Source organism: Pteropus alecto, unplaced genomic scaffold (genome assembly GCF_000325575.1).
Source record: "Pteropus alecto unplaced genomic scaffold, ASM32557v1 scaffold98, whole genome shotgun sequence".
NCBI classification, from domain to species: domain Eukaryota; kingdom Metazoa; phylum Chordata; class Mammalia; order Chiroptera; family Pteropodidae; genus Pteropus; species Pteropus alecto.
In genome coordinates, this window is record NW_006443570.1 from 22,084,622 (window position 1) to 22,110,803 (window position 26,182).

Sequence of the window (26,182 nt, forward strand, 5' to 3'; positions counted from 1 at the left end):
TGCCTACAGCACCTGGTCTTCCTAGGTGGTCTCCCATCCAAGTACTAACCAGGCCCAACCCTGCTTAGCTTCTGAGAGCAGACATCCGGGTTGTTCAGGGTGGCATGGCCATAGACCATGGACTGTGGCTCTACTGGGGCATGATCCCAGGACCTTCTGTGTGTAAAGCATACTTGCTAATTGCTATTCTATGGAACCACGTCCTCAACTTTTTTATTCGAATAGTTTTTCAGCTAATTGGCTTGGCTTTTCAGCGTAAACTACTGAAAAATTATCTCCTCCTTTCTAATATCTTTTTTATTTCTCATTTCTTATTGCATAAATGTGGAGCTTCAGAGACATATTGAATGAGATAAAAATGGGCATTGTCAAATTCCTGATTTTAATGGAAATGTCTCTAATATTTCATTACCAAGAGTGATGTTTACTACTTGTTTCTGAGTTTTTTTTAAATCATGTTAAAGAGATTTTTTTATTTCTAATTGGTAAGAGTGTTTATGAAGAGTGAGTGTTGACTTTTACTGGAGCTCTTTCAGGTTCTATTTTTATGAACTGTCGTTTTTTTCTCTAATGAGTAAGTATAGTTAATTATATTAATAAATTTTGTAATATGAACCCATATTTGCATTGCTGGAATAACTTCTTAGTTATGTACACATGGTAGGCAGCCAGTGACTGGCTCTCCTGAGGATACCGGTGTGAGTTCTTTTAGACAGTTCTGGTAGATTATAAGCAGGCAGGTTCAGCCCAGTAACTTATTGTTTTGTCCATTTGACCCTCAGGAAAATATCCACGTTTTTATTGTGCCAAAGCATGGTGGTACAGATGGCTCCTCAGCACCACCTCTCAGTCCTGCCATCTCTCCTCAATCCTGTCGGGTGTCCAGAGAGGTGTGGGCACAGGAGCAATCCCCCACATCTGCATACTTCTACTTTTGTGGCTGATTCAAATCAAGATTCTGCTATTCTCCAAATTATTTGTAAAACCCATCACTTTCAAACCTCTCAAAATCTTACAACAAAGGAATAATAAAGGATTATAAAATAAGTGACTTGAGGACAGCAGTAAATTAGAAAGAAGTTAGGTCTACACTTTTTGCCATTCACCAATTATTTTTTTTAATTTAATGAAGTAAATTTAAGAACCAGCTTATCGAAGTGCTGGTATAAAGTAGAAGCAAAAATCTGTCGGATTTGTGAATGAATGCCTTTTCAGCATTAAAAGTAAAAATTGACAAGATGAATTTGAGAAACTACTAGGGCTTCCATCATCTCAGCGGGTGCTTTCACGATCAATAAAAATTTTTCTTACTCGAAACTCTGACATTTTGAGTTTTGGCCTTTTGAAGCATTCAATGCACAGACTTCGGACTGGTAACAATTTGGTAACAATTTGCCAGCCAGAAAGAAGGTAGTCCTCCTGAGGTTCCCCCTCCTTGAGTGCTGAATAGCTGCCAAGACCATTTTGCCTTGGGGCCTGAGGGGGAACTTTCTCCATCAGGCGCTGGCTACCCTTGGCATAAGGCTTGTCTGGATTAGGAAATGTCTTTCGCCTTCCGTCTATCGTCTGTTTTGTTTGTAGGGTTACAGGTATTCTAGCCTGCTTCTTCTGCTATCGTTGCTGTGGGATCAGCCTGTAAATTGAACACCAAGAATGCCCCCTCTAAGGCTCAGGGACCATTGCAGAAGAGGTGGGCACATGAGATTGTAAGAGCTGAATAACAGGGGCACAATGCGCAGACAAATATGACTCCATCTGAAAAGCTAATCTTCCCTCTTAACCAAACCTGCACCTGAATAAAAGGGAGGAATTGTAACAAAGTGAAATGCTTGGTCTGACTCTGTTTTGTTTAAGCTAGCATTGTTCCTATGGCCTTCATGCTTAATTGCTCCTGTTTTGTCTTGCACATGGACATGTTAATCATTAGAAGAATTCTGTTTGGGTCCTGAGTTTTCCAAAAACAGCCCCTCCCACTTTCCCTTCCTTTGATACAGAAGAAGCCTGAACTCTGTACTTTCTTAGGATGGATTTGAAGAACTGCTAGGGCTCCCCCATCTTCTCATTGGCACCTTCTAGATTAATAAACATTTCTTTACTCCAAAAAAAGAGAAAAGTAAAAACTGACTATTTGAATCAAACAGTAAATCCAATAAATATGCAAAGAATATAACCTGATAATTCACACATGAGGAAATTCAAGGGGTAAATAAAAGGAAATATATTCATTCCCACTGGCAATAAAAATATACAAATAAAGTGATTGAGATATATTTCTTTAAAAATTAAATTTTAATTTAAAAATGTTTAATTCAATTTAATGGTGGTAAAATACATACAACAAAATTAACCATCTTAACTATTTTTAAGTATACAGTTCAGTACTGTTAAATACATTTACCTTGTTATGCAAGCCATACTTTAAGTCTACTAAATTATCTTTAAGAAGTTGAATCACGGTACATACTTTCTTCTGGCAGTGTTGACAATTGGTAAACGCTCTTTGGAAAGCAATATTTTCAAATGTGGTAATAGCCATGACCCAATAATCCTATTCCTGGGAATTTGTGCTAAAAATAATTCAGTTGAACCAAAAGGCTATATTCATGAAGATATTTGTAATATTTTCTTATTACCAGTGTAATGAATTACCGCAAACTTTGTGGCTTAAAACAACACAAATATATGATCTTAATTCTGAAGTCCTAAAATCAAGTTGTCAGCAGGGCTGTGTTCCTTCTGGAGTCTCTGGGAGAGAATTCATTTCCTTGCCATTTCCAACTTCTAGAGTCTGCCTGCATTCCTTGGTTCAATGTCCCTTCTTCTATCTTCAAAGTGCCTCATTGCAGCCTCTGGTTCCATTGTCACATCTTTTTTTCTGATTCTGATTCCTCCTGCGTCCCTCTTATAAAGACACTTGTGATTGCATTGGGCCCCCAAGGATAATCTCCCCATGTCAAGGTCCTTAATCACAACTGCAAAATCCCTTTTGCCATCTGCGTAAGGTAACATTCACAGGTTCCAGGGATTAGGATGTGGACAATTAGTTTGTCTCCCATAGTATCACTAACAGATTTTGTTAACACAACCACAATATTCTTACACCCAACAAGATTAACATTTATTTTTTTTAGCTGTTTATATTGGTTTAATCCATGTCAAATGTAGTTTACAAAGGAAAAGGACAAGTACCTTTGTGTAGAATATACAGACACAGCATCACACCACGGGGCCCACAGGAAACATTTATTTCTTAATATCATCTAATAACCAATCCATGTTCAATGTCCCTTGATTTTCTCAAGTATCTTTTTCCAGTTGGTTCACCTTAATCAGGATACAAACTAAGTTCACACAGTGCATCAGTCGATAACTCTCATAAGCTTCTTTTTATTCATAACAAATTTCCCTTCCTGTTCAGGAAAAAGGATTTTGTCTTGTGGAATATCTCACTATCTGGATTTGTTTCTTCACTTCCTTATGTTATTTAACTTGTTCCTCTATTCTTCATATTTCCTGTAAACTGACAGCTGGAGTGAGGTTATTATTATTATTTTTAATTTGAATGCCTCGAAGTGGTACTTGCTGTGAGCTTCCTGTTGTATATACGATTTTACAGTTTCTCCATCTATTTCCTCATTCCTTGAATCTACGCTGGCTTTGTTTGTGACTTGCTTTGATCAACAGAATGCAGTAGAATTGACATTGTCTCAGTTCTAAGGCTAGGCCTTAAGAGGCCTTGTGCAGTTCTGTTTGTTTTCTTGGAACCCTATCAATAGCCATAAGAACCAATCTAGGATACTCTGTTGGAGGATGGGAGATCACAGAAAGCAGAGATAAACTGTGTCAGCTGAGGGCCATCCAAGACCACCCAGCCCCCAGACAATTAGAAGCTGACCTCACACATATGAGACTAGCCCAGACCAGAATTGCCTAGCTGAACCCAACTCAAATTGCTGACCTGCAGAACTGTAAGATAAATGATTATTGTTTTAAGTCGCCACGTATTGGCCTGGTTGATTTTGCAGCAAAAGCTAACTGATACAGTTACTTTTTAAAGTCTCTAGGATTATTACAATCCACTGCTCACACTTTGCTTTTAATGACCTCTAGCCCACCTAGCCTATGTTTTTCACTTTTGTTTAAAATACATACCGTGGGTACCTGCTGTGGTTCAAGCATGGCTGTTGGAAATACAACAATAAGCAGTCTTGGTCTTGTGACAGACACATGCACAGGCAACTTTAGTTTAGTGTGATGTTATAACTATAAGCACATATTTGCAAAGAGGACATGGGACAGACACCTAATCCAATTTACAGTGTCATATAAGACTGGTATTTGAAGGTGAAGGAGAAGGTGAGCCAGACAGGTACAGATGTACAAAAGCCTGGAGGGCAGAGCAGGTGCATCAGGTAAAGAAGAGACAAGAAATTTAGTATGGCTAAAGGCCAGAGTATAGGAGGAAGAGTTAAGAGAGGTGAGGCTGAAGAGAGAAGCAGGAACTAGAATATAAAGACCTTTGTATCCCTTTGCAGGGAGTTTAGCTATCTGCTGAATCTAATTTAATGTGAATTATAGAAAGCTCACTAGGGCTGCAATGGGACAGAAGATCTGGAGAGGCCAAAACTAGAGGCAGAAGACCAGTTAGGGGCTGTTAAAATGATCCAGATGAAAGAGGTTGGCAATTTGAACTAAGGAAGCAGCAGTGGGAATGGAGATAAGTGGACTGATTTTAGATGTTCAGGAGTTAGGACTTGCTAAGTGACTAGAAATGGGATGATGAATGATAGGAACAAACAATAGTCCCAGGTTACTGGCTTGGCCAAATGGTGATAGACACAGAGAGAGGGAATCTCTTGATGAGGAGCAGACAGGGGAAGGAATGATAAATTCAGTTTGTAATACGTTGAATTTGAGGAACCTTCAGGACATCCAGATGATGTCCAGCAGGCAATTGGATATAATTAAGACCTGACAACATTTTATATATTTGCTTATTATCAACTTGAAAATAAAGGAAGGATGAGAGGTAGTTGATAGTTGAGAAGTTTAGGAACTAGAAGGTATCTCGAGATGGAAGAACAAGGGCTTTAGGAAAACAGAATGAACTGGAAATGGTCAGTGAGTAAGATGTTCAAGATTCCATGGATGTAACATTAGACAATGAATTAGAGATGGTCAAAAAAATGAGAGGTCAAGCTGATGGATGGGTTACCCTAGATGATAGCAGGCCTTGGGGTGAAGAAAGACTGAACTAGATGTCAAAATCTTTAATAAATGAGAGGAAGGTTGATCAATGACAGTAAAGAGGGTAGGGAGCATGACAGGATAAATGGCACAAGCTTCAAAGATAGATAAAGTACAAAAATGGTGGTATGTACAGTCAGGGAAAGGAAGACTCAAAACAGCTTAAGGATGCTGGTAACAAAATGAGAAGTGACTAAAGGGACTTACACATGGGGCAATTAGCAAAGATAACAGGAACGTGAGCAATGGAATGAGCTGGCTGGCTTCAGTAGTCCGGGTATGGATTTTTTATGCTTCAGAAGGGATTCAATTCCCCTGGAGGAAAGAGTAGCAGCCCTGCAACAGTGTTTCTCAAAAGGGCATGCCAGGTATAAAATTGCCAGATTTAACAAATGAAAATACAGATTGCCCAGTAAAATTTCAATTTTAGATATTATGTGGGACAAGCTTATACTAAAAAAAAATTGTTGAGTATCTGAGATGCCTTAAGCATATTACTGATTTCTACAAAGCTTTGGCATTATGCAGTCATAACAATCGGCCAGTTAGTTAACCTCTCACCTATCCAATTCAACTCCCTTGTGTAAGTCAGTGTGGGTTAACTATTAGACCTTAAAACATGTAATGGTTGAATAGAAGTTTATTTCTTGCTAACTAATCCAGTCACTAAACTGAAGAGGCCCTTCTCCATGCAGTCATTTAGGGCTCACGTGGATGAAGGCTCTGCCCTGGGTGTCATCTCCATTCCAACCTGATAGAAAGAACATGGAGAAGCACCTGTGGGCGGTTTCTGTGTGGCCAGGCCTGCAAGTGGTACAGGCACTTTTGCACACAGTCCATTGGCTGAACTCAGTCACATGATTGCATGTAATGGCAAGGGCACCTGGGAAATGTAGTTAAGCAGTGTGCATAGGAAAAAGAGAACATTTGAGAAAGCAATCTCTGCCATACCCCTTTTTGAGGTCTAGCTGTAGATCCCCAAGGGGCCAAAAGATTCTGGATCGATAACCTTTGCTTTAGAAGAACAGGTGCACATACTCACACACATGCCCATCCTAATTGCTACAGAAAATGATTGACAGAATTAAAGATCATCACATTCTTTTTTTTTCTAGGTATTGCATTTTTTTTTGACAGCCAAAAGTGGTACTTATTAAATAGATCTCATTAAAAAGAATAGGAAAAGTCTATTGTTGTTCCAAATTCTGCTAGCCCATGAAGTTGGTGTGTTATCTTTCCATTATGATGAAATGTACTAATCATTCTAAAACAAATGTATTTCCCCGGTTCTTGCTTATGTAAAAGTATGTTGCCATGACAACGAAAAAGATGCCTGCCCTTGATCATATGGCAGAGCTTGCTAAGGAACAAGAAGTAGCTGGTTCAGACATAAAACCCAATCCCACAGGCATGCCTAAGGAGGGAAATGAGAAACTGGGGCACATTTTTATTTCAAAGAAAAAATGAAAGTAGAAGAACTTGAGTCTACTGGGAGAAAAGATGTGGCCAATTTAAATAAGCCACTTCCTCCTGTTACAGTTTTTTGAAGATGGGATCTGGCTTTCTTTTTTGTTATATTCCAAGACTTCTAAAAGGATTTGGGCCCAAGACTCAGGAAAATTCTACTTCCAATCTATCTTGACATTAGGTTGGGTTCATGCCCTTCACCATAATGCAGAGAATTCACAAGGACTCTGCTCCTGTTAGTTGCTTTTTTGAGTTGCTGCCACTGAGGTCTTTATTATTGAAATGATAAAAGGATAAGGAGTAATTCCTTTGAATAGTGTTTAGGATATATTAAGCTACTTTCATCACAATTGGTATTTTAGGTAATGGGATTCAGCCTTTTTCAAAGTATGTCTAAAGCCAGAAATTAAAAATAAGAGACAACGGAAGAATGATCTTTATTGTGATATTGCTCCCCTCTAATTGATCCAGTTGTCTACCCTTCTATGGAGAAGGGGAATGGCCACAGAAGCACCCAAAACTGAGCTTTGAAAAGCATTTCATGTTTTTGCAACAGGACTTTCCTAAATGAGTTTTACTTTGACCAATATTAAAATGAACATACAGTCTCTGAGCATACACAGGACCAGGGATGCAGGGGAAACCAGTTGAGGTAACCAGCTAGGTCTCTATTCCCCAGCACTCAACCTGCTGAGGAAAAAATTATTCATTCAACAAATGTGTATTATCTTTGGGGTGATCACTTTTTAAGTTATATGAATGTCTAATCAGTTTGTTGCATACCTGAAACTAACATAATATTGTATGCCAACTATAATTGAAAAATTAAAAACTTATTTAAAAAAAATAGTCTGCTGTGAGCCAGGCTATGCTGGACTCTGGAGATGTAATGAATCAGATGTGGCTCTTGTCTTGTTGGAGCTGATCTGAGATGGAATGAAATATCACAAATATATTACAATCTGAGAAGAGTGCTGTGGAGGTAAATGATGTAATGATTATAAATAGGATTTGGGGGTTCAGAGAGGGCATCTCTGAGGAAAGGACATTTAAACTAGAACCAAGAGAATAAGAGCTGGGGAAGAGCTTGCTCATCCGAGGAGCTGAAGGAAAGTGTGCAGGAACAGAGAACAAGATAGGCTGAAGAAAAGATCATTACTGCCTTGTAGGCCATCCTATGAATGTTAATTGTATTTTATGATGGAGAGGAACTGTTGAGAGTTTTTTAAGCAAGGGAGTTCCATGATCAAGTTTGCCTTGTGAGAAGATAATCCTAGTGCTCTGTAATGAAGACTGGAGGAAGTGAATAACCAGGATGGTTGCTGCAGTGGCCCACAAGGAGGATGGCTCTGTGTGTGTGTGTGTGTGTGAAGGCCTTACAAATGTGCAATAGGAAATATTTTGGAGGTGGAGCTAACAGGACTTAGTGATGAATTGGCTGTGGCCAGGAGAGAGACGTCTATAAATGAGCTGCTTACTAGAAAATTAAGCAAAATAATCAAAGCTAATGTTTAATGAGTGCCATTAAGGGGCTGTAATCTAAACCACATTCTTGCCTGCACTTCTCAAGCCATGAACCTAGCAGAGGGCTGTGTCAACACAGAGGAAGGAAGGGGTGCCCTTTTCTACTGGTCACTCACAAAAAGGTGCTATCTGCTCACCAAGCTGTGTCTGGTGACTTTCCCTGACCAGAAAGAACATTTACTTTTAGAAAGCCACCAGGGGCCCCTGTGGGGATTATATAGTTTTTGTCCTGTTATTCCTACAATATAAGATTCACAAGGACAGAGCCTATTCCATATGAGTTACCACACTTAGAACTGCTATAATTTGACCAAATTTTCTAGTCATTGGAGCACCCAGAAAGCCAACAAAATATGGACTCAAAACCCCCTTTAGTGGTAATAGGTTAAAGAGTAGCTCCTTTCTGTGGCTGGTTTCCTTGGATTCATGTGATACTCTCTCAAATGATTACAAAAAATGAGTAAAGTTAAGGTTGGTATTTTTGGATACTCATAATACCTGCCAAGATAGCCAAGACTGTCTGAACCCCAGCAATGAAGGACTAGTGGGATCCCAGAGTCAGGCTGGAAGCCTGAGAGTGAGGCAGCAGAGTCAGTATAGGAACCTGCACAAGTGACAGAGCAAATGTAGGAAGTTCAATTCTGCATTACATATAATGCTAGGGTAGCCCAGAAGTATCTAACAAGCAGTGTTATTATACCCTTATACAGCAGCAAATTTCTTTTCTCTCAGAATAGACTTTCTCAGCATGAAGGAGAAAGGAGGAACCTGAGCCCTCACCTCAAAGACCTACTTTCCTACTTTCCTTGCTGGTACTCAGAACCTTGGAGAAGTCAATGTACCCCGCCAGCTCGAAATGAGGCTGGAAACTCCATGAAGTTTTCCCAAAGGAAACCAAGGGAGGCTTTGAACAAGTCAACTTCCACATGTCTAATATACAACTATTCTTCCCACTCCCAGAAAGTTAAAATGTACAGAATCTCCATTTGATGTGGGAAAACAAAGTCTGTCCAAGCCAGTTTATCTTTGAACATTTAAGTCAATATTTGAGTGCCCACTTTGCTAGGATTCAACACAGGTCTAAAACCTAAGTAAATCAGGCCAACCACAGAAATATTGGAAGCATCCCCTTGACTAAAAGCCAGTCTGACCACTCATTTATTTCTGCTTGCTTTCGTCCTCTATCACTAGGATCCTCAAACACTGCTCTTTTTGAACCTCACTTCTTGTCGGCTAGTTCTTTGTCCTACTCCCACCCCAGCTCATCTCCCCATTTCTTACGTGTGGCAGTAGAACTTCAAACTCTTACACTCCTCCTGTCAAACTTAGAACTATTTTCACATTTATTCTATGGAAGAAGCCTCTTCTCTCTTCTTATAAGAGGAATAGAACTTAATCTGAAGATCACGGTCACAAAATATAAGAGCTGGTATGAGCACTCCAGTCTACGTAAAGGAACCTAACATCAAACATATTAAAACAAGATGCTGGCAGTTTATTTTTTGACAAAAAGTTGCAATATAATTAAATCATCTTGCAGTTAAGCTTGTGTTTGCCAAAGTTGACTCCCTTTGGAGTAGGTTCCTTTATCTAACTCTGGGTTGACACCCTGCTATGTTTATAGCAGTAAATACATGTTTTGGGTCGAAGGCAGAATATAGTATAAGTAATTGGCAAAGACCGTTCTTTATATTTTAAAACTTCAGCATCCATGAGTATGTCAATTTTATGTATATTTATTCACACACTGTGTATCTATAATAATCTACCCTGAAAATGTTACTTAAATAAAAAAGGAGATATCTAGATATCTACACTAACATTCTAAAATCCTATTATATAACACTCAAATTTCTCATTTGCCTTACAAAGCCCCAGGCCATACTTTTCTTTATACCCACATACAACCATTTCTGGACTAGTATCATGTTCTTTGTCCTTGTTATTTCAAATTTCTGATCATAATATAATCATTCTTCTTATATTCCCCTCAAATCAATATTTCATGACTTCTGGAGACCCTTTAAAATATCGCCAATGATTAATTCCAGCTATAATGAGTACCCAGTGAGTATAATTGTTCTCATTTTATGACTGTTTGTAAGCTAAGTGGACACACTTTTTATTCCTTAAGCATAAAATATTTAGCTCTTTTACGAAAAATATTCAAAGATTTCTTTCTTCAAAAGATCAGCAAGCCAAACATTTGGCCATATTTTTATTTACTACATATACTATAAACATATACAATACATGCTACAAAAAAAAAAAACATTTTTTTAAAATTTAACTGTCAAGAAAGTGTATAGTGTTATAATACAATGGCACATGTTCATATTTTATTTCAAATTGGTTTATCACCCATTTCAAACCATTAATAGTGAAATGTTACCTAAGGATAATTAAAAATTATCTATTTGCATTATTAACAATAAACAATTCCACCAAATTAATAGAATAAACCACGTCGAATATTTTTTTTAAATTTAACTGTCAAGAAAGTGTATAGTGTTATAATACAATGGCACATGTTCATATTTTATTTCAAATTGGTTTATCACCCATTTCAAACCATTAATAGTGAAATGTTACCTAAGGATAATTAAAAATTATCTATTTGCATTATTAACAATAAACAATTCCACCAAATTAATAGAATAAACCACGTCGAATATTAGTATCCAAAAAATGGGCTTTTGCTGAATGATTATATAAAATATAGCAGCCAATTTGTTTACTTTGCTCTGTGACAATGTACATATGCGCTTGAATAGAATTCTAGCATTTGCTTTTGGAAGATAAGTTTAAGAAGTCCTTTAATTTCTTAAGGTCCAACAACTGCCACACCCAGCCATATCCAACTCAACAGTTCATCTAATGGCTTCAGATAACCCATCATTGAGAAACTCATGATTTGGGTAGAGTTGCATGTTCCAATATTACATATGATGAAAAGAGACATTACAAGCTGATATCAAAGTCAAAGGCAAAAGAAAATACAAACATTCAAATCAGTTGTGACAAGGTTTTTCTACAAATACTTTAGATGTCATACTTTCAGGAAAACAAAATTTAATGTGCATCTGGATTTTACAGTATCTATGCTCTAACTGAAAATTTAACAGAGTAGTCAGATGGAATTAAGTCTAGTATTGCAAATTTGTTCATTCAACATTACTGAGCACCCACTATGTGCATAGCACTGTGCTAACATTTAAAAAGTCGAGTATTAATGTCTTTATCAAGCAATATCTTAGTGTGAGGTAAAAATATATTAAATTAGCGTCAACTCATTAGTTTGCTTGTGGTAATGTATGTAATCCTGTGCCAGCTGGCTTCCCTGTGCCATATAATGAGCTTCTGCATGCCTCTCATTCACTCACACAAATACCTGCACACGGACTGTGCCAGGCCTTGTGCTAATCACTGGGATATCATGATTTGGTGTATGTCAAATAATGCAAATTAATCATTACCTATTCAAAACAATTAGAAGGATACGTTATTTTTCTAAAATGAGGCCCAAATCAAAATTTAAGGTCATATCACACCATAAACCAATTAGTGCCCTTCTAGACTGGAAACTAACTTTGAAAGTTTCATATTGTAGTCTAAATAGTCTAGATCATTTTTGGTGTCAGAAGTCTATTCTTTGGAGCACCTGATCCCATATAAACTATTCCATACTTAACAGTATTTTTGTAAACTAGAACATAAAAAGAGCCAAAAATGAAGGCAGTTTATAATGTAATGTACTTCAAGCACTATTCTGGCCATGTGAAGTAATACATTAAGTAATTCAAGACCGGTTCAAACATTTTTGAAAGCACTAACATTATCTCCAAACTCATGTAATTTTAACTTGACTGTTATATAAGTTGCACATAAAGCAAAGGGCAGAATTTGGCCCTACAACCTTCTATGGAATATTTTAAGTGATTGGTCCTTCCACTCCAAGTAGAAGCTAAGAATTCTAAGAGTCCCCTAATAGGATACTGGCAATCAGGAGAAATGGCCCTGCTGAATCCCATTAGCCAGGAGTCTATTTAGCTATGGTAGCAGTGTGAACCTACTATGACTCCTTGAGGGAAGGCAGAGAGTTGAGAGTTTGGCTGTTCACTCAGTGAATCCAATACTGGCTTAAAGCTATGCACTGAATAAAGTGCTCTGCACATCCTGCTTGTCATCCAGAATGAAAAGAAACACTTTTCTTGAGAATTAACCTATTTGTAGGTTTGGGAAAAAAGAATGACAAGGGTTCAAAGAATCCCAAGAAAAAGTATGAAGCATTGACTAGGAAGGAAGACAAATGCCTCTAGTAGTGTCCTTGGAAATCTTAGGATTTGAACTGTCAGAATGAGTCATACAATGGTCATGTTCTATAAATGAAAAAGCAATCCCACTGGGTACTATTCACATAGTACATAATCACTTCATGGGGATGGAAAGGAACAGTCTATTGCCATTTGATAGGATGGTTTGAGAATGGAAACAAAACCATTGAATAAATCAGGGTAAGCAGTGTGCAACACTCCTCTCGTGTCCATCAGTTTTCCACAGGTTGATTTTCCACTGCCTGAGAGAAAGGAGGAAAGATATCTATCCCTTCTGATACAGTCAGGCATGGCAGCTACCACCTAAAGTTGCCAATTCAGAAGTTAACACACAAGCCCTCCAGTTTCGTACCCTGAACATGGTAAATGAGACTAGGGATGTAGTTCAGTCTAAAAAAGATCACAGGTAACAGAACGCTTATATAAACTAGACTGTTTTGACATCTGTAAGAAAACTGTATAGATGGCAATTGGGAAAAAAAAAAAGATTGCTCCCATCTGTCAGCAAAACTGTTGAGCTATACTCAGCTGAAGTCCTCATCAGGATTCTGTTGATCCAGCAGACGGACATGTGTGAATGGGAAGTGACCTCGTTTGCCATTACACTCCCCTTCCCACTGACCACTCACATTAATCTTCGTAACCTTTACCAGCTCACCGACCTGCAGGAGGAGAATAAGGAAAGCACTTTATTTCCAGTTATGAATTCAAGCTGAAAAACTCCATTCTCTGGTTAGGCAAACCCTGCCCATGTGATTGCTCCAGGGCTGACATAGAAATGGCTATTTGCTTCCTCCCAAGCCCCAGCCACCAGAATGATTACTTGTTAATGCAGGCAGAAGGAAGAAGTGATTCTAGCAGTGCAGAAAAACACATAAGAGTACAGAAAATAGAAAGGATCCTAGAAAATAATACTTTTTGGAAATCTCAGTGTCTTTTGATGAGCAATCACAACTAGAGAAAGCTAGTAGTCCTTTTCTTTATATCCACTACCCTCAGCTTCCTGCCTGCCCCCGCAGGCCTTGGCCTAGGGGAGGAGTTCTCCAGCCCCTCACACCTCTGCTGGCACACAGTAGCAGCACCGTCCTCCAGCCCGCTCTCGTACACATATCCTGGCCTGCTTGTAGAGCAGAAGGCAATCAGAGGAAGCATACATCATTTGGTCCTAGAAAATGAAGTGTTCCCATCACCTTCCTACCAAGGCAAGGTATTACCCACTTGGACAGGTATATGTCAAAACTCCAAATTCCACTGGCTCCATGTAAAGCCTCTAACTTCTTCAACAACTTCTACTTGACAAGACACTGCCTGCCAGCCCTCCAACCTCCACACCTCACCTTGTACTGATAAACTCTGTTGCTCCCTCAGTACTTAGTGCCTGTTTATTAACAAGAGGAAATTATGTTATTGCTTGTTATAAAAAGCTTCCTGTTGCAACATCAAATATAAAGTTTTGACAATCTAGGATATACCTCTATCCTGCTATAAAACTTAAGACAAGGTCAGTCTGATGAAGGGATTCATCCTGTGGCAAAATGTTAGACAACATTTTGTTTAATATTTGGAGATAAGGCCCCTGATGTTACTGGACTAAAGAACTTATGACTGTCCTTTAATTATCAACATCTGAGTTTTGAATGTGCAAGTAGTTTCTAAGCATAACTGTTCATTTGCTTTTATTAAGAACTAGTATTTATTGAACTTTCATAAAGTACTATAGAGGGTAATTTTTATAAACTATTTTCTAATCATCAATACAACCTTGGTAAGACAGAAATTATTTTCATTTTACAGATGAGAAAACTGAGGTTCAGAGCAATTAGATGATATACCTGAGGTCACACAGCCAATGCCAGGGCTGGGATTTGAGCCCAGAAGTCTCCAAAGCCAATTTATGTTCTTTTTACTATACCAGGAACTTTCAAACTATGCTCCCAGAGCCCTTGGGGTCCCCTAAGAATGTCAGTAGGCCAACTACTGGCCAAAGCCAACTCAAGTCTAGGTCCAGGGCATTTGCTAGAAACAGCTTACTCACAGAGGCAACAGCTTGCTTATTGGCCTGTCTGTAATTTCCTAAAGAACTATCTGAAAACCACGAAGGCCTAAAGGGTCATAGGATGCTGAGAAAAGGAAACAGAAACCAGGGAATATTAGAGAGACAAAGGATATGATAAAAGGGAGAGAAAAAGCAGCAGTTCAGCCTGCTGATATTGTAAAGATTAAAGCTGATGGTTTAAGGAGAGCAAAGGGAAGGATGATACTTTATGCCCATCCTTGCAAGCAGATCCAATTCCTCTAGGTTGCCAGCAGCAGGGTTCTGTTTATTCCCAGCAATCTTCCAATTCAAAGTTCCTGACATCTGAGCAGACCAATCATGACAAGTAAAGATTTTCATACAGTCTTTGGAGAGAGGAACACCAGGACAACAAGTGAGAATTTATTTGCTAGTAAAATCAATCTGAAAGATTTCTTCCTATATCCCCAATTCTAGTTCTCAGACTTTATCTCACTTGTTCTCTTCTTTTTAAAACTCTTGCTGTTACAAGCAGCCAGGCAAAGCGTCAGCTCTATACCATCTGACTATTCTGTAGTGAATTTTCCTTGTGTCTGACCTGTCAGCTAGTCCCGATTCCTCACTCTTCACACACAAACACAGAGCACATGTTACTAAAATTAATGCCCCTGTGCTGCCAACCCTTTGCTCTGTTTAGGTCAGTTATAGCAAGTGTTGTACTTCTTTCCCCCATTTTTCATATTGATTTGTACTATCTGTTAAAACACTCACATCATACTAAATGCTATTCGGGTAGCTGGACCCAGAATAATATAAGTCCCTTACCTTAAGAAAAAGAAAAATATTTGAAGGCAGATGTGTGCTTATGTCAAAAATCTAAACTGCCACTCAAGTTAAGTTCCCTTCTAGATGGAGATGAAGGGGCCAATTTCTTTTCAGCTGGTTTGAGCTTCTGGTAAGATGGCAGAGTGATTAAATGCTGTGCTTGTCTCCTCTTACAGTCACATCAAAATTACAACTAAACTACAGAATAGCCACCACTGGGAGTCACCTGAAGATGAGCTGAAAAGAAGTCTCACAACTGGGGACAGACAGAAGAGGCCACTTTGAGACTAAAAAAAAAAAAGCTGGTTTGACAATATCCCGGCTAACATCCCTAACAGCTGTCATAACTAAATCTACCATTTTATTGATTATAAAAACACACACAAGGGATATGAGGGAACATTCTGGAGTGCTGGAAATGTTCTACACTCTCATGTCAGGGGGTTATGACATAGGTGTATATGCATATAAACGCCATGATTTTGATTAGCACATTTTATCAAACAATTTCAAATCTAAATAAGAAGGTATCAAAAAAAGAATACTTGTTATATTTATCCAATGTCGCTAGGTGTTTTATAGAAGACGGTTCTTCAGGATACATCCTTAAGTCCATCAATCTACTTAATACCAAAATCTAGGTTTAAGCACCTCTTTTTTCTCTCAATATTATATTGTCTTTATTCTTAAGAATTCAAATGCCATCTCAAATCACATCTCACAGAGCTCTAAGAAGAGATAAGGCAGGTTGAAATGTAGACCAGACCAGACCAGATCAGTATCACAGAACCACACCAGCTTCTCCACAAGCAGAGCAAAACCTACTGATCTGCCTGCCCTCAGACTCTTCTTTCAGAGTTCAAAGGGAGAAATAGTAGGGATCCCTATAAGGTGAGATGTTACTAGAGAGGAAGAATTATGTGCAGATTGGACCTTTGGACAACATCAGAGCCATCTATAATGCACACATTCTTTTGGTTTTACCCTATAGGGGAAGGCTCAGGAAAACCTCATCATGTTCTGGAATACAATATCTTTCTTTACAGTTGATTAGGTTCTTAGCAGAGAGGCACAAACATCAGGGGATGAAAATAAGGCTATGCCATAACTCTGAAATGAGTCTGATTTTTAAACAGATAAAAGAAAAAAGTTATATGCAGTCAACTGGGCTAATTAACCTGCCCAAAATGGCCTTGAAGTACAAATACTTCAAGGGAGACCTTATTAAATAACCCTCTTGGTTTATGCTGAAATATTCCACACACATGGGGACTTCTGGGGTCAAAAACAGACAAGTTCTAAAGGCAACATGACTATCCTTACAGACCACATGAGGCCCTAGCATTTCAACAGTTTTTAAGAAAGGGTAGCTGTCAAGCCTGGGGGATTGAGGTGGGAGTAGTATAGGAAGGGATGGGGCAGTCTAAGAAAATGGTGCTACACTGAGTGCAGTTCTTTCTCCAAGTCGGAAACACACATCTCACCAAACTGAATTCCCAAAGGCCACACCAGGGAGGATGAGGGAGATGCAGAGAGGTTTGAAGCTTGGTGTATGTACTATTTCAAAGGCAAAGAAAGCAAAACTGAATACTTGTCCCAGAAATGTTACAATCCTAACAAAGTAAATACTAATCAGTTAGTGCAGTAATAGCCTTAGTTCTAACACTACTGATTTCAAAATTCCAGTAATAGAAAAAAATTCCTAATCTGTATACCAATGAACAAGAAAGACCTTACGAAGGGTATGAAGCACTACATGGTAGTCAACCTTTCTATGATGCAGACTTCACCAACACCTAGCAAAAGACAGACATTGATGATTCTTTCACCACTGAGGTATTGTTTTAGTATCCAGTCAGTTCCTCAGCCTCCTGATCCTATACCACATCCTTAAGGAGCAAATCTTTAAGTAAATCCTGGTGTCATCTGTAAAGAGGACTGAATGTGGTTACTTCAGTTTCTTTCTTCCTAGGGAACTTGATGAACACTGGTTTCTTCCCTAGCTCTGTGTAGTTCCCAAGGTAAATCACTATCTAGTACAAATGTAGTCAAATTTCGAATTGGTCCAGAAGCAAAAGATTACCCAGCTGATCGTCACCAATGAGTTCTAGTGATGAGAAATAAACTGGAACCCAAATGACATTGATTTTTTTGTTATTCACTAAACAGGAGATATCAGGGAGCTCCTTTGTTGGTGTAACCCCAGGTGACTGTTTTTCTAGCTTCTGTCTCAACTATCTAACAGGAAAGGCATCAACAATTGCCAGTATTCTTTTGATCAGGCTTGCTGCAGGATTCCAGTGAGCTCAGAGCAAGGAATAAATTCACGTAAATAAAGCCAGGGAAAAGCATGTACAGAGATGGAATACAGGGCCCTTTTCTTCAAATATTTTCAATCACGCCAAGTACACGTTTGGTAAATATTTCAAGAGTTGGCTGAAGGAGTAAAAAAGTTAAGAAAACTACAACAATCTAAGATAGAGGTCAGTAAACTATGGCCCATGAGCCAAATCCAGCTTGCTGCCTGTTTTTGTAAATAGTTTTATTAGAACGCAGCAACCTTATTTGCTGTTTTCTCTGTGGATGCTGTCTTGCTACAAGGACAGAGTTGAGTGGTGTGAGAGAGACCGTAGGGCCTTTATTGGAAAGTTTGCAGACCCTTGATCTAAGGAATAGGTAGTTAAGGCCCATCTACAATTCTTCACATCAATGGAAACAAGAGAGGACAATTCACTTGATTCATCTGGCTCAGAGATGGACTGAAATGGACAGGGATGTATTGGTGTAAAGTTGTAGGTCTTTGAGATTTAACTGTTAGGCTTCCAGGTGAAAAGAAAAAGCAGCCCATCAAATCCTGGAAGATCGATCTTACCCTGTTCTAGTCCAAGTCAGAAAAGATCTTCGCTAGCTCAACAAATGATAATGCCTAAAACCAAGTTCCCTATCCCCTTGGTGAGAAGTGGGGAGGTGACCACATATTGTTAGCTAAACGTAAAGAATTCTCTAAAAACTAATAAAATGAACTAGATTTGAGATTCCTAACCGTACAGTGTCAGAGGCATTGAAATGTCTGAGGGGTACCATAAAATATTTAAAATTTTTGATGAAAACATAGCAAGCAATACCTGACATCTGTTATGCCATGTGAACTACTAGCTTAAGGCAGTTGACAATTTTGACATTAGATCATACTACATTCCTTTCGAAGATGTCATATCTTTGCAAAGCTGGGTTTTAGTAGTTGCTATGATAAAAAAAAAAAAACAAGTACCTCATGAATGTAAGTGTGGAATAGGAAATGAGGGTAGCAGTGTTCAATATGATCCCAAGGTATGAGAAACTGTTCACTGTCTAACAGGTGTACACATCTCATTAGCTAAGTAACTGCAGTTATTTAAGATTAAAATTAACATATTGTTTTTTAATTATGTTTATTATTTTTTATATGGGTACTAAGTTATAAGTATCATATTTAAGTTGTCTGAAGCTACTTACTTAAAAATGGAACTGTTAGATATTTCTTTTGGCCTGGGACACTGTAAAAACAGCACTGAGACACTATGGGTGCTATGAACCAAGGAAGTTTGGAACCTCTAGACTATACTGCTGTGGTTAATAATGAGTTCCCCAAAAGTGTAGATACTCAAACAGATGTTTAAAGATCCTTTGAGAAGATACCAGAGGGCTTGCCTTCTATGTCTGAGAGGCTGGATTAGTTGCTTCCAAAGTCTTTTCCTACTGAGATTCTATGATTTGAAATGAAGATGTCCAAACAGGATGGAAGGGAAAGTAGACAACTGTCTCAATGAACAATATAGAAATCTGGACCTATAATTCCAGAAAAAGACAACCTAGATATAGTAAGGACCTATCACTCATGTTCTTATACCTTCCAATCTTGTTTTTCTTCTTTGTTAATAAAGGGAAAATTGAGGTCTTTACTCTTATTTTTCATACATAGGTCAAAAGATCTTAACAACTTAGGTTTCATAGAGGTCCACATAGGGAGATGTGGAGTTGACATAATTACTGCTACATATAATCAGGGGCCCAAAGCATTTTACATCTCCCCTAACTGTGCCCTAAAGAACAGGTCCAAGTCTAAGAACACTGGGGAAGCAACCTGGTTACTCTGAAGTCTTATCTATCAAAGGCAAAAGGCCAAGTTGAATCAGAGAATGTAAGTTAAATGATTAGTGAGTGCATTTAAAGATAATGTGATTGTTCTGGACAGCCTACAGAGGCATAAAAAAAACTTTTAACACCTGCAATTTACATGATAAGATTCAACACTATTCTAGCTTCCAAGGAACTATGAAACAAAAATCTAAGATCAAAATCTTAGCTCAAATCTAAGATCTAAAAATAAAAGGTGCCTCTAAACTATTCTAGTGTTATTACCAGTATTTCTCCTTCAAAACCTCAGCATATCTGAATTTATTTAAAATCTGTAACAGACAGTGTCTGTGTGGTTCAGTTATATTCCCCCCAGAATATGAGGGACTGACCCACAGAATTACAATGCACGGAAGAATACCCCTACTTCGGTTGTTCACGAGAATTAATACCTTTTTTCCACAGAATTCATCCTTGCTAGAGAAATCTGGAGGGTGGGAAAAGAGAAAGTATCTAATAACTTACATCCTAGTGGGGGACTCTATTTATAAAGTGAGGGCAGGTGGTTCTTGAGTAGTTTTTTAAATTTACTTTTTATAGTACAGAAACCCTTTCTTCAAAAAACAACTGAGACACCCTACAGTATATAACACAGTTAAAAATAGAGTTGCTTTAGTTAAGCAACAGAGGGAACCCAGAGCCTTGCATCTTCAGCTTTCCCCTCTCACCAGGCACCTCCTGGGAACTCTCACAACACTGAGAAGCAGTCTGAAGACCGCTGGTTTAATATATTATCTCTAGGCTCCTACCCAATTCTAAAATACAATGGTTCTATCGTATGTCAACTACAATTAAAAAAAAGAGAAACCCTCCACAACACATATACATACATACATAAAATCCAATGATTCTAATTCATCAATTTCAAGTGTAAAATTCCACTAGAATGTACCTCATTTGTCTACAGATCTGGATTTATAGTGGGTAAAATACAGCAATAATTTTTTTTAAACCAGAATGCAGAGGTCATAAAACCAGAATCTCCTAATCTTTTCTTCCAGCCTCATCTTAATAGGGACTAAGCATCAACTCCTACGAAAAATCAGAAATGGAAAAGGAGAACTAAACTGTGCCTCCCTGCATAGGACAGTACAACTGAGGACATGCTGTCAGTGAAACCACATAAAATGTGCACTGGGGAGGGCAGCAGTACTGTTACAAAACAAAAAGAATCACAGACTGAATTTGGGTATGATAGAAATGGCACCAAACTAGGTCTGGGTTCATCATCTCTCCACCTCTAACTAGCCTGAACAATCCATTCAATCTAAGCATCAGTTTTTTCAATATAACGAAGAAAATTTGATATCTAATGTCTTTTTCAGCTACAAAATTCTATGATGCTAAACTAACACCATGTTTTTAATCACATAAGGTGTTTTTTAAAGTTATTACTTGGGGTATTTGTTCTAATTTGAAAGAGGCTATCTTCAGCAAACATATGTGGCTCAAAAACAATATCCAACCAAAAAAGAAAACTTACTAAAATCATAAACTAGTTTTCTACTTAAATCTTTATTTTCCAAAATTTATTTCACAGCAGGGAGTGCAGCTCAACCATTTGAGCATTAAAGCCTCTAATCAAGGTAGGCATCATTAAAAACAACTCTATTTGAGAAAGGAAATGCAAATGGAAGCAAAATTAATGTGATAACTATTCTCTCCTGGGTGTTAGCTGGCTTGTTCCCTGAATGCTATTTTCACACTCCAGCCCCATGCTAGCAAGGTCTGCAATAAATGTCAAGAGTCACATCTGTCATGTGCACAGCATTGTGTTGGATGTTGCCATCATCTGAACTTAAATGAAAGCATGAGGCTAGAAACTTGTTTTCCTTATCCTCCAAACTCTATGTGGGAAAAACTGCAGGCAACATACATTTCATTTCTCATCAAAGTAGGGACACAATACTTTTAAGACACAACATAATCTCAAAAAAGACACACTTTAAAAACACATATTCTCCAGTCAAACCTGTAAGACTCAATTAACCCTCCTTTGCATTCACTACCCACAATGTAAAAGAAAAATTTCAAATCAGAGACTGGTTCAAATAAATTCTAGCTTATTCTGTGGGCTAATACTTCCCATTTAGAGGGCAGCTCTTACTCCCTCAGTGTACATGAACATAACTAAAGAAAACAAAACTTACAGAAGATTTCAGTTTACAAGAAAACACCTTTGCCCCTTCTCTGCTAATCTGTGCTCACATAATTTCATCCTGTGCTGTGAAAGTTACTTGTTTACACTCAAGTTGTCATATCAGTAAGCTCTGAAAGATAAGATAGCATGCCACTTCACTACAAGCTTTTATACTGAACCATTAGTTCTGCATAACTCAGAAAGGTAGAGAGAGAGAGAGAGAGGGAGAAGATAAGAGACAAAGTTGTGAGTGCTAAAGAGAGGAATAAACACAATGCAATAGCTGACCAAAGAAGATGGGCTACCAAAGATAACTATTTACCAGTAACAATTTATTCCTTAGGAGGAACTGGTATCTTGCCTGCAAAATGCATTAAACGACAAAGACCAAGTAAACCTGCTGCTCCCTGAAATTAATACTTTTCGGACTGTATCTCTTCACGCCTCTACTATACTTTACTGTTCCTCCCAAATTCTTGAATATACAATCAACCAACCAACCAAGTATAAATAACCCAAGCTCCCAGACTAAACATTACATTTTCATGGGAAAATTCCACTTAAGTGCTTTGATAGAGACCACTTATTTATATTCAAATCTATATGAGCCCACCTTATTTTAGACAATGATAAACAGAAAGAAACATATTAGAATGTAGGTGAGAAAAAACAATTTAGGTTAATTCCTGTGGTGTTATTAAAGCAAAGTGTGTTTAGTAGATCAGAACATTCAGTTATACAGTTTTAAGCTTACTCATTTCAAAATAGGTTTTCTATAAGAAAGAGAAAACCCAACATTAAATGTCAAAATCAGTACTTAATGGTTCAATATCTACAGCACCACAATGCTGGTGCTTGTATTCAGCATTCCTACAAAGCTCTAAGAGGTCTGAAAGGGAGACCCTGTAGCAGATCTCTTCTTTCTATATTTTGCACATTATGTACCTCCAAAGCCAAGGCTGTCTTGTCGTAGGCATTAGGGACTCGCTTCTGGATTACCCTGGCATAAATGGGCCCATTCTGGAGGTTAGGGAGCGGAGTGTTGACGCTGGGTTGGGCATAGGGCCCAGGCTCCGGCCCACCCAGTGGCTGTGGGTGGGAACCCTCCTGGTTACCTCCAATCAGAGCCGATACTGAGGCGGAGGCAGGTCTATACTTCTCCACGTAAGGGACTGGAATCATCCCCCTCTTGCCTTCGCTGTCCTCTGCATTCCACCACTGCTCTTCAGGTTTATCCCGGATTCTCAGGATGTCTCCTTTCTTAAAGGGAAGATCTTCTTCATCATTCCCATTAAAGTCAAAGAGGGCTCGCACATACTCTGCCTCCTCCTGCCTGAGAATCACTCCACTACCCTGCCTGGATCTGGAAACTGGTTCTATCAACGTTGTAGTGTCCAAATAGTGTATTTTGTAGAATTCCAGTAAAGCAGGCAATGAATCAAACTCTTGATCTCCTATTCGAAGTCTGGAGGGGCTCACCCCTGGAAAAAAAAATAGAGCAGGATGTTAAATATGTATTACATTGGTGATAAAATGCAGAATTTAAGTATTTCCCACACGTGTTTAGCCAATATTTAATCAGGAAAAAATTAATCATAGAAAAAATAACTCCTCCTCCTCCTAACAAATTGAAATTGTTATTTTGTAGCTTAAACATTCCCTAGGAAGAAAGATGCTGATCACCATCTGTAGCAGAGAACAGCAGGCCATGATAAATCAGGCCACTCAGGACATGCTTTCATACTGGACCGACATGAAGACTTTTTATTCATTCCTCCCAAACGTTTTGCTGCTATTCCATTTACACAGTAGCATAAGGTTCAAGGTTTTGTTGCAATCTTTTCAACCTCAAGATATGTAGCAAGCTCTCCTTTTTCACAGGTCCAGCAGCTATTGCAGGAAGAAGTGGGGAGAACTTGGGATATATCTTCATTATCTTCACATCAAGAACAATTTGAAAGAAAAACAGTTTTAAGACTATCTTTTTTTCTGTGATCGCTAATCTCAATCTGACAGCCAAAAAAAAAAAAAAAAAAAAAAAATCTTAGACAAAACAAAAACCAAAACCTCAAGGAACCTAAACAGAGAAACTAAGAAGCTAACTGCTTAAAAATCAAATCCTAAGACCTTCATTTAAATAAAGCATGGAAATTGGATTGTTCCTTTAGAAGCAAACAAGTCACAGAAAAAGGTAAACAAGAATGCTTGGGGGGAAAAAGTGTTAAAATCTTCAACCTCTGATGACACAAACTTAAGATCCAAGAGAAAGGACATAGTAGGGATACTTAAAATTCACATGATGCAAAGATGTGTGTGGCCCTAGACAGAGGGCATATTTCGGAACGTATTCCCTCTCTACCCTGAGATTCTAGAATTGAAAGATAATAGATGAACATATGTCAGTTCAAAGTTTTCTTCTGAGAAATACAAACCTTTAACTTGCACTCTGAGCACCCAAAATATCAAATGATCTTTATTAGATTTTTTTACCTTTGGTTTCCTGATAAACAATAAATAGCTCTAGAGAAAATTGGTGTTTTTTTTTTTGTGGTTTGTTTTTGTTTTTGTTTTTTTTTAATCAGCCTTATTCCTTGCCACAAGATGCTCTTAGCATTTTGAGTTATAATATTCCAGATTTTAATATATATGCCTATTGTGTATATACACACGTCATAAATATACACATGTTTTTATAACTGGGTTACTATAGTTTCATATCTTGCCTTTTTATTATAAAATAAAAACATTTTATTTTATATAACATCTCCATATTCTTAAAGAATTTGACTTTTAAGACCTATGAAGTTTTCCCAACTTCTCACTAGTGCAAATGATACTGTTATGAGTGTTTTTATTCTTATCTATTTTTTTTTTTTATTACTTAGGATAAACTCCTTGAAATGCAACTGCTGGGACAAATGGTAAGAACATTACTGTTTACATTACCAAATTGCTCCCAAAAGTTTGTACAATTTTATGCTCCCACCAGTGGCTTATGAGTTCCCATTTCCCCCATATTCTTGTCAAAACAGCATTCTGGAGAGGGGGAAATAAAAAAATAAAAGGTTAAAAAAAAAATTATATATACATATAGTATGAAAAATAAATTGGCATAAAAAATAAAATAAAACAAACAGCATTCTAAAAGTTATTGCCAATTTAATGAGAATTGTTAGCTTTTGAAATATAACCTTCGCTTGTTTGATGTTTTTCACATTTATTGACAATTTTTACTTTTGTTAAGGTTACTTGTTCAAGTCCTTTGTTAGGGGAAAATGGACAATCTACCCTCTCTGCTCATGTTAACTCTGGCCCACCCATCTAAAAGTCATAGCAATTAATGCTGGGTAATAGGAATACTGTGGTAGCCCAGATGTCTAATTTTCCTCTCCAAAAATGAGACCCAATTGTTTTGTTCAATGTTAGAAAACATTTCTTCCAGAATAACCAGGAAAAGTACATTTAAAATTCTCTACTAGTGAAGATAAACTTTGGAAGTTAACCAGAAGTCCTCAATACAGAATGAGTACTGATGAATGCCTTCTCTTTTCACCCAAACGAATGATGAGACCAAGCAAGACACAATTCAAAGGAGAGTTGCATATTCCTTATGTTACAAAAGCCCATCTGTGGAATTCATAGCTCTAAGCTAAAACAAGTTAATATCCCACACTCAGTAATGCTTTCTTTCCAACTCAAGATACTGAAATAGATGCCCAGAGCCAGGACTGTCCACCTATGAGAAACACTCATCAGGCACCAGCAGAAGTAACACAAATAGTTCTGAGTGCAGGACTGGAGATATAATTTTGGTTATGACCATACCAGAGCATGACAGTGCTGTATCCTGGAGCGTCTCTTCACTAAAGTAGATCACCAATGACAAATTATAGCTATGCAAGTCTGGTAGGCAAGGAGATACATGGCCTCCCTGCCTATTACCACTAGGCTAATTCAGTGATCCTTCCAGCCAACTGAACTATGTTAAGGACAGGGTCAGTTGTGAACTCCAAGGACACCTACTTAGCATTGCCTGATCAAGAAAGTCTCTGGGGCAGAGTGGTGGGGAGAACCTTCACAACACCCACGGCTTAGAAAATGGTTCTGATAACACCACCTAGAGAGAAAAGCTCCCTCACTAGAGTTTACCCAACTACATGCCAGGGTACAACGGCCAAATGGTTTCATCAATCACCTTTTGGGACACTGGCTGGCTGGCAGACAGTAAGTACTCAGCAAGTGCTAGATATTATTCTTAATGAACATAACTCTGAGGTGAAGAAAAGAAGTTAAATGAAATCTGTTCCCAGCTTTGAGAAGCTTACAGTATAGTTGGGGATGCAAAGGCATACACAGTGTGGTTGGTGAGCAAGAAGCAAAGCAGCATGTCTTAGGAAGACATCATTTTTCTCTCTGGCTTTCACTTTCAACTGGAGATGTGTTCTTACAAAAAAA

The 26,182-nt window shown here is 38.1% G+C and overlaps 1 protein-coding gene and 1 pseudogene across 2 annotated transcripts in view; both read right to left on the reverse strand.

Annotated features, from left to right (window-relative positions):
• On the reverse strand, positions 1-116 carry LOC112473331 (annotated as a pseudogene).
• A 10,636-nt stretch (positions 117-10,752) lies between these two features.
• The window catches only part of CRK (CRK proto-oncogene, adaptor protein), a 25,443-nt gene continuing 10,013 nt past the window's right edge, over positions 10,753-26,182 (reverse strand). The window contains exons 2-3 of one of the 2 annotated variants that reach the window (XM_006925057.3): positions 22,843-23,208; positions 10,753-13,234 (exon numbers count right to left, since the gene is read on the reverse strand). In XM_006925057.3, coding sequence (XP_006925119.1) covers positions 13,227-13,234; positions 22,843-23,208 — 374 coding nt within the window. In that variant the 3' untranslated portion in view covers positions 10,753-13,226. Of the gene's footprint in view, positions 13,235-22,672; positions 23,209-26,182 lie in introns of both variants that reach the window. The other variant, XM_006925056.3, reaches the window with a different exon arrangement.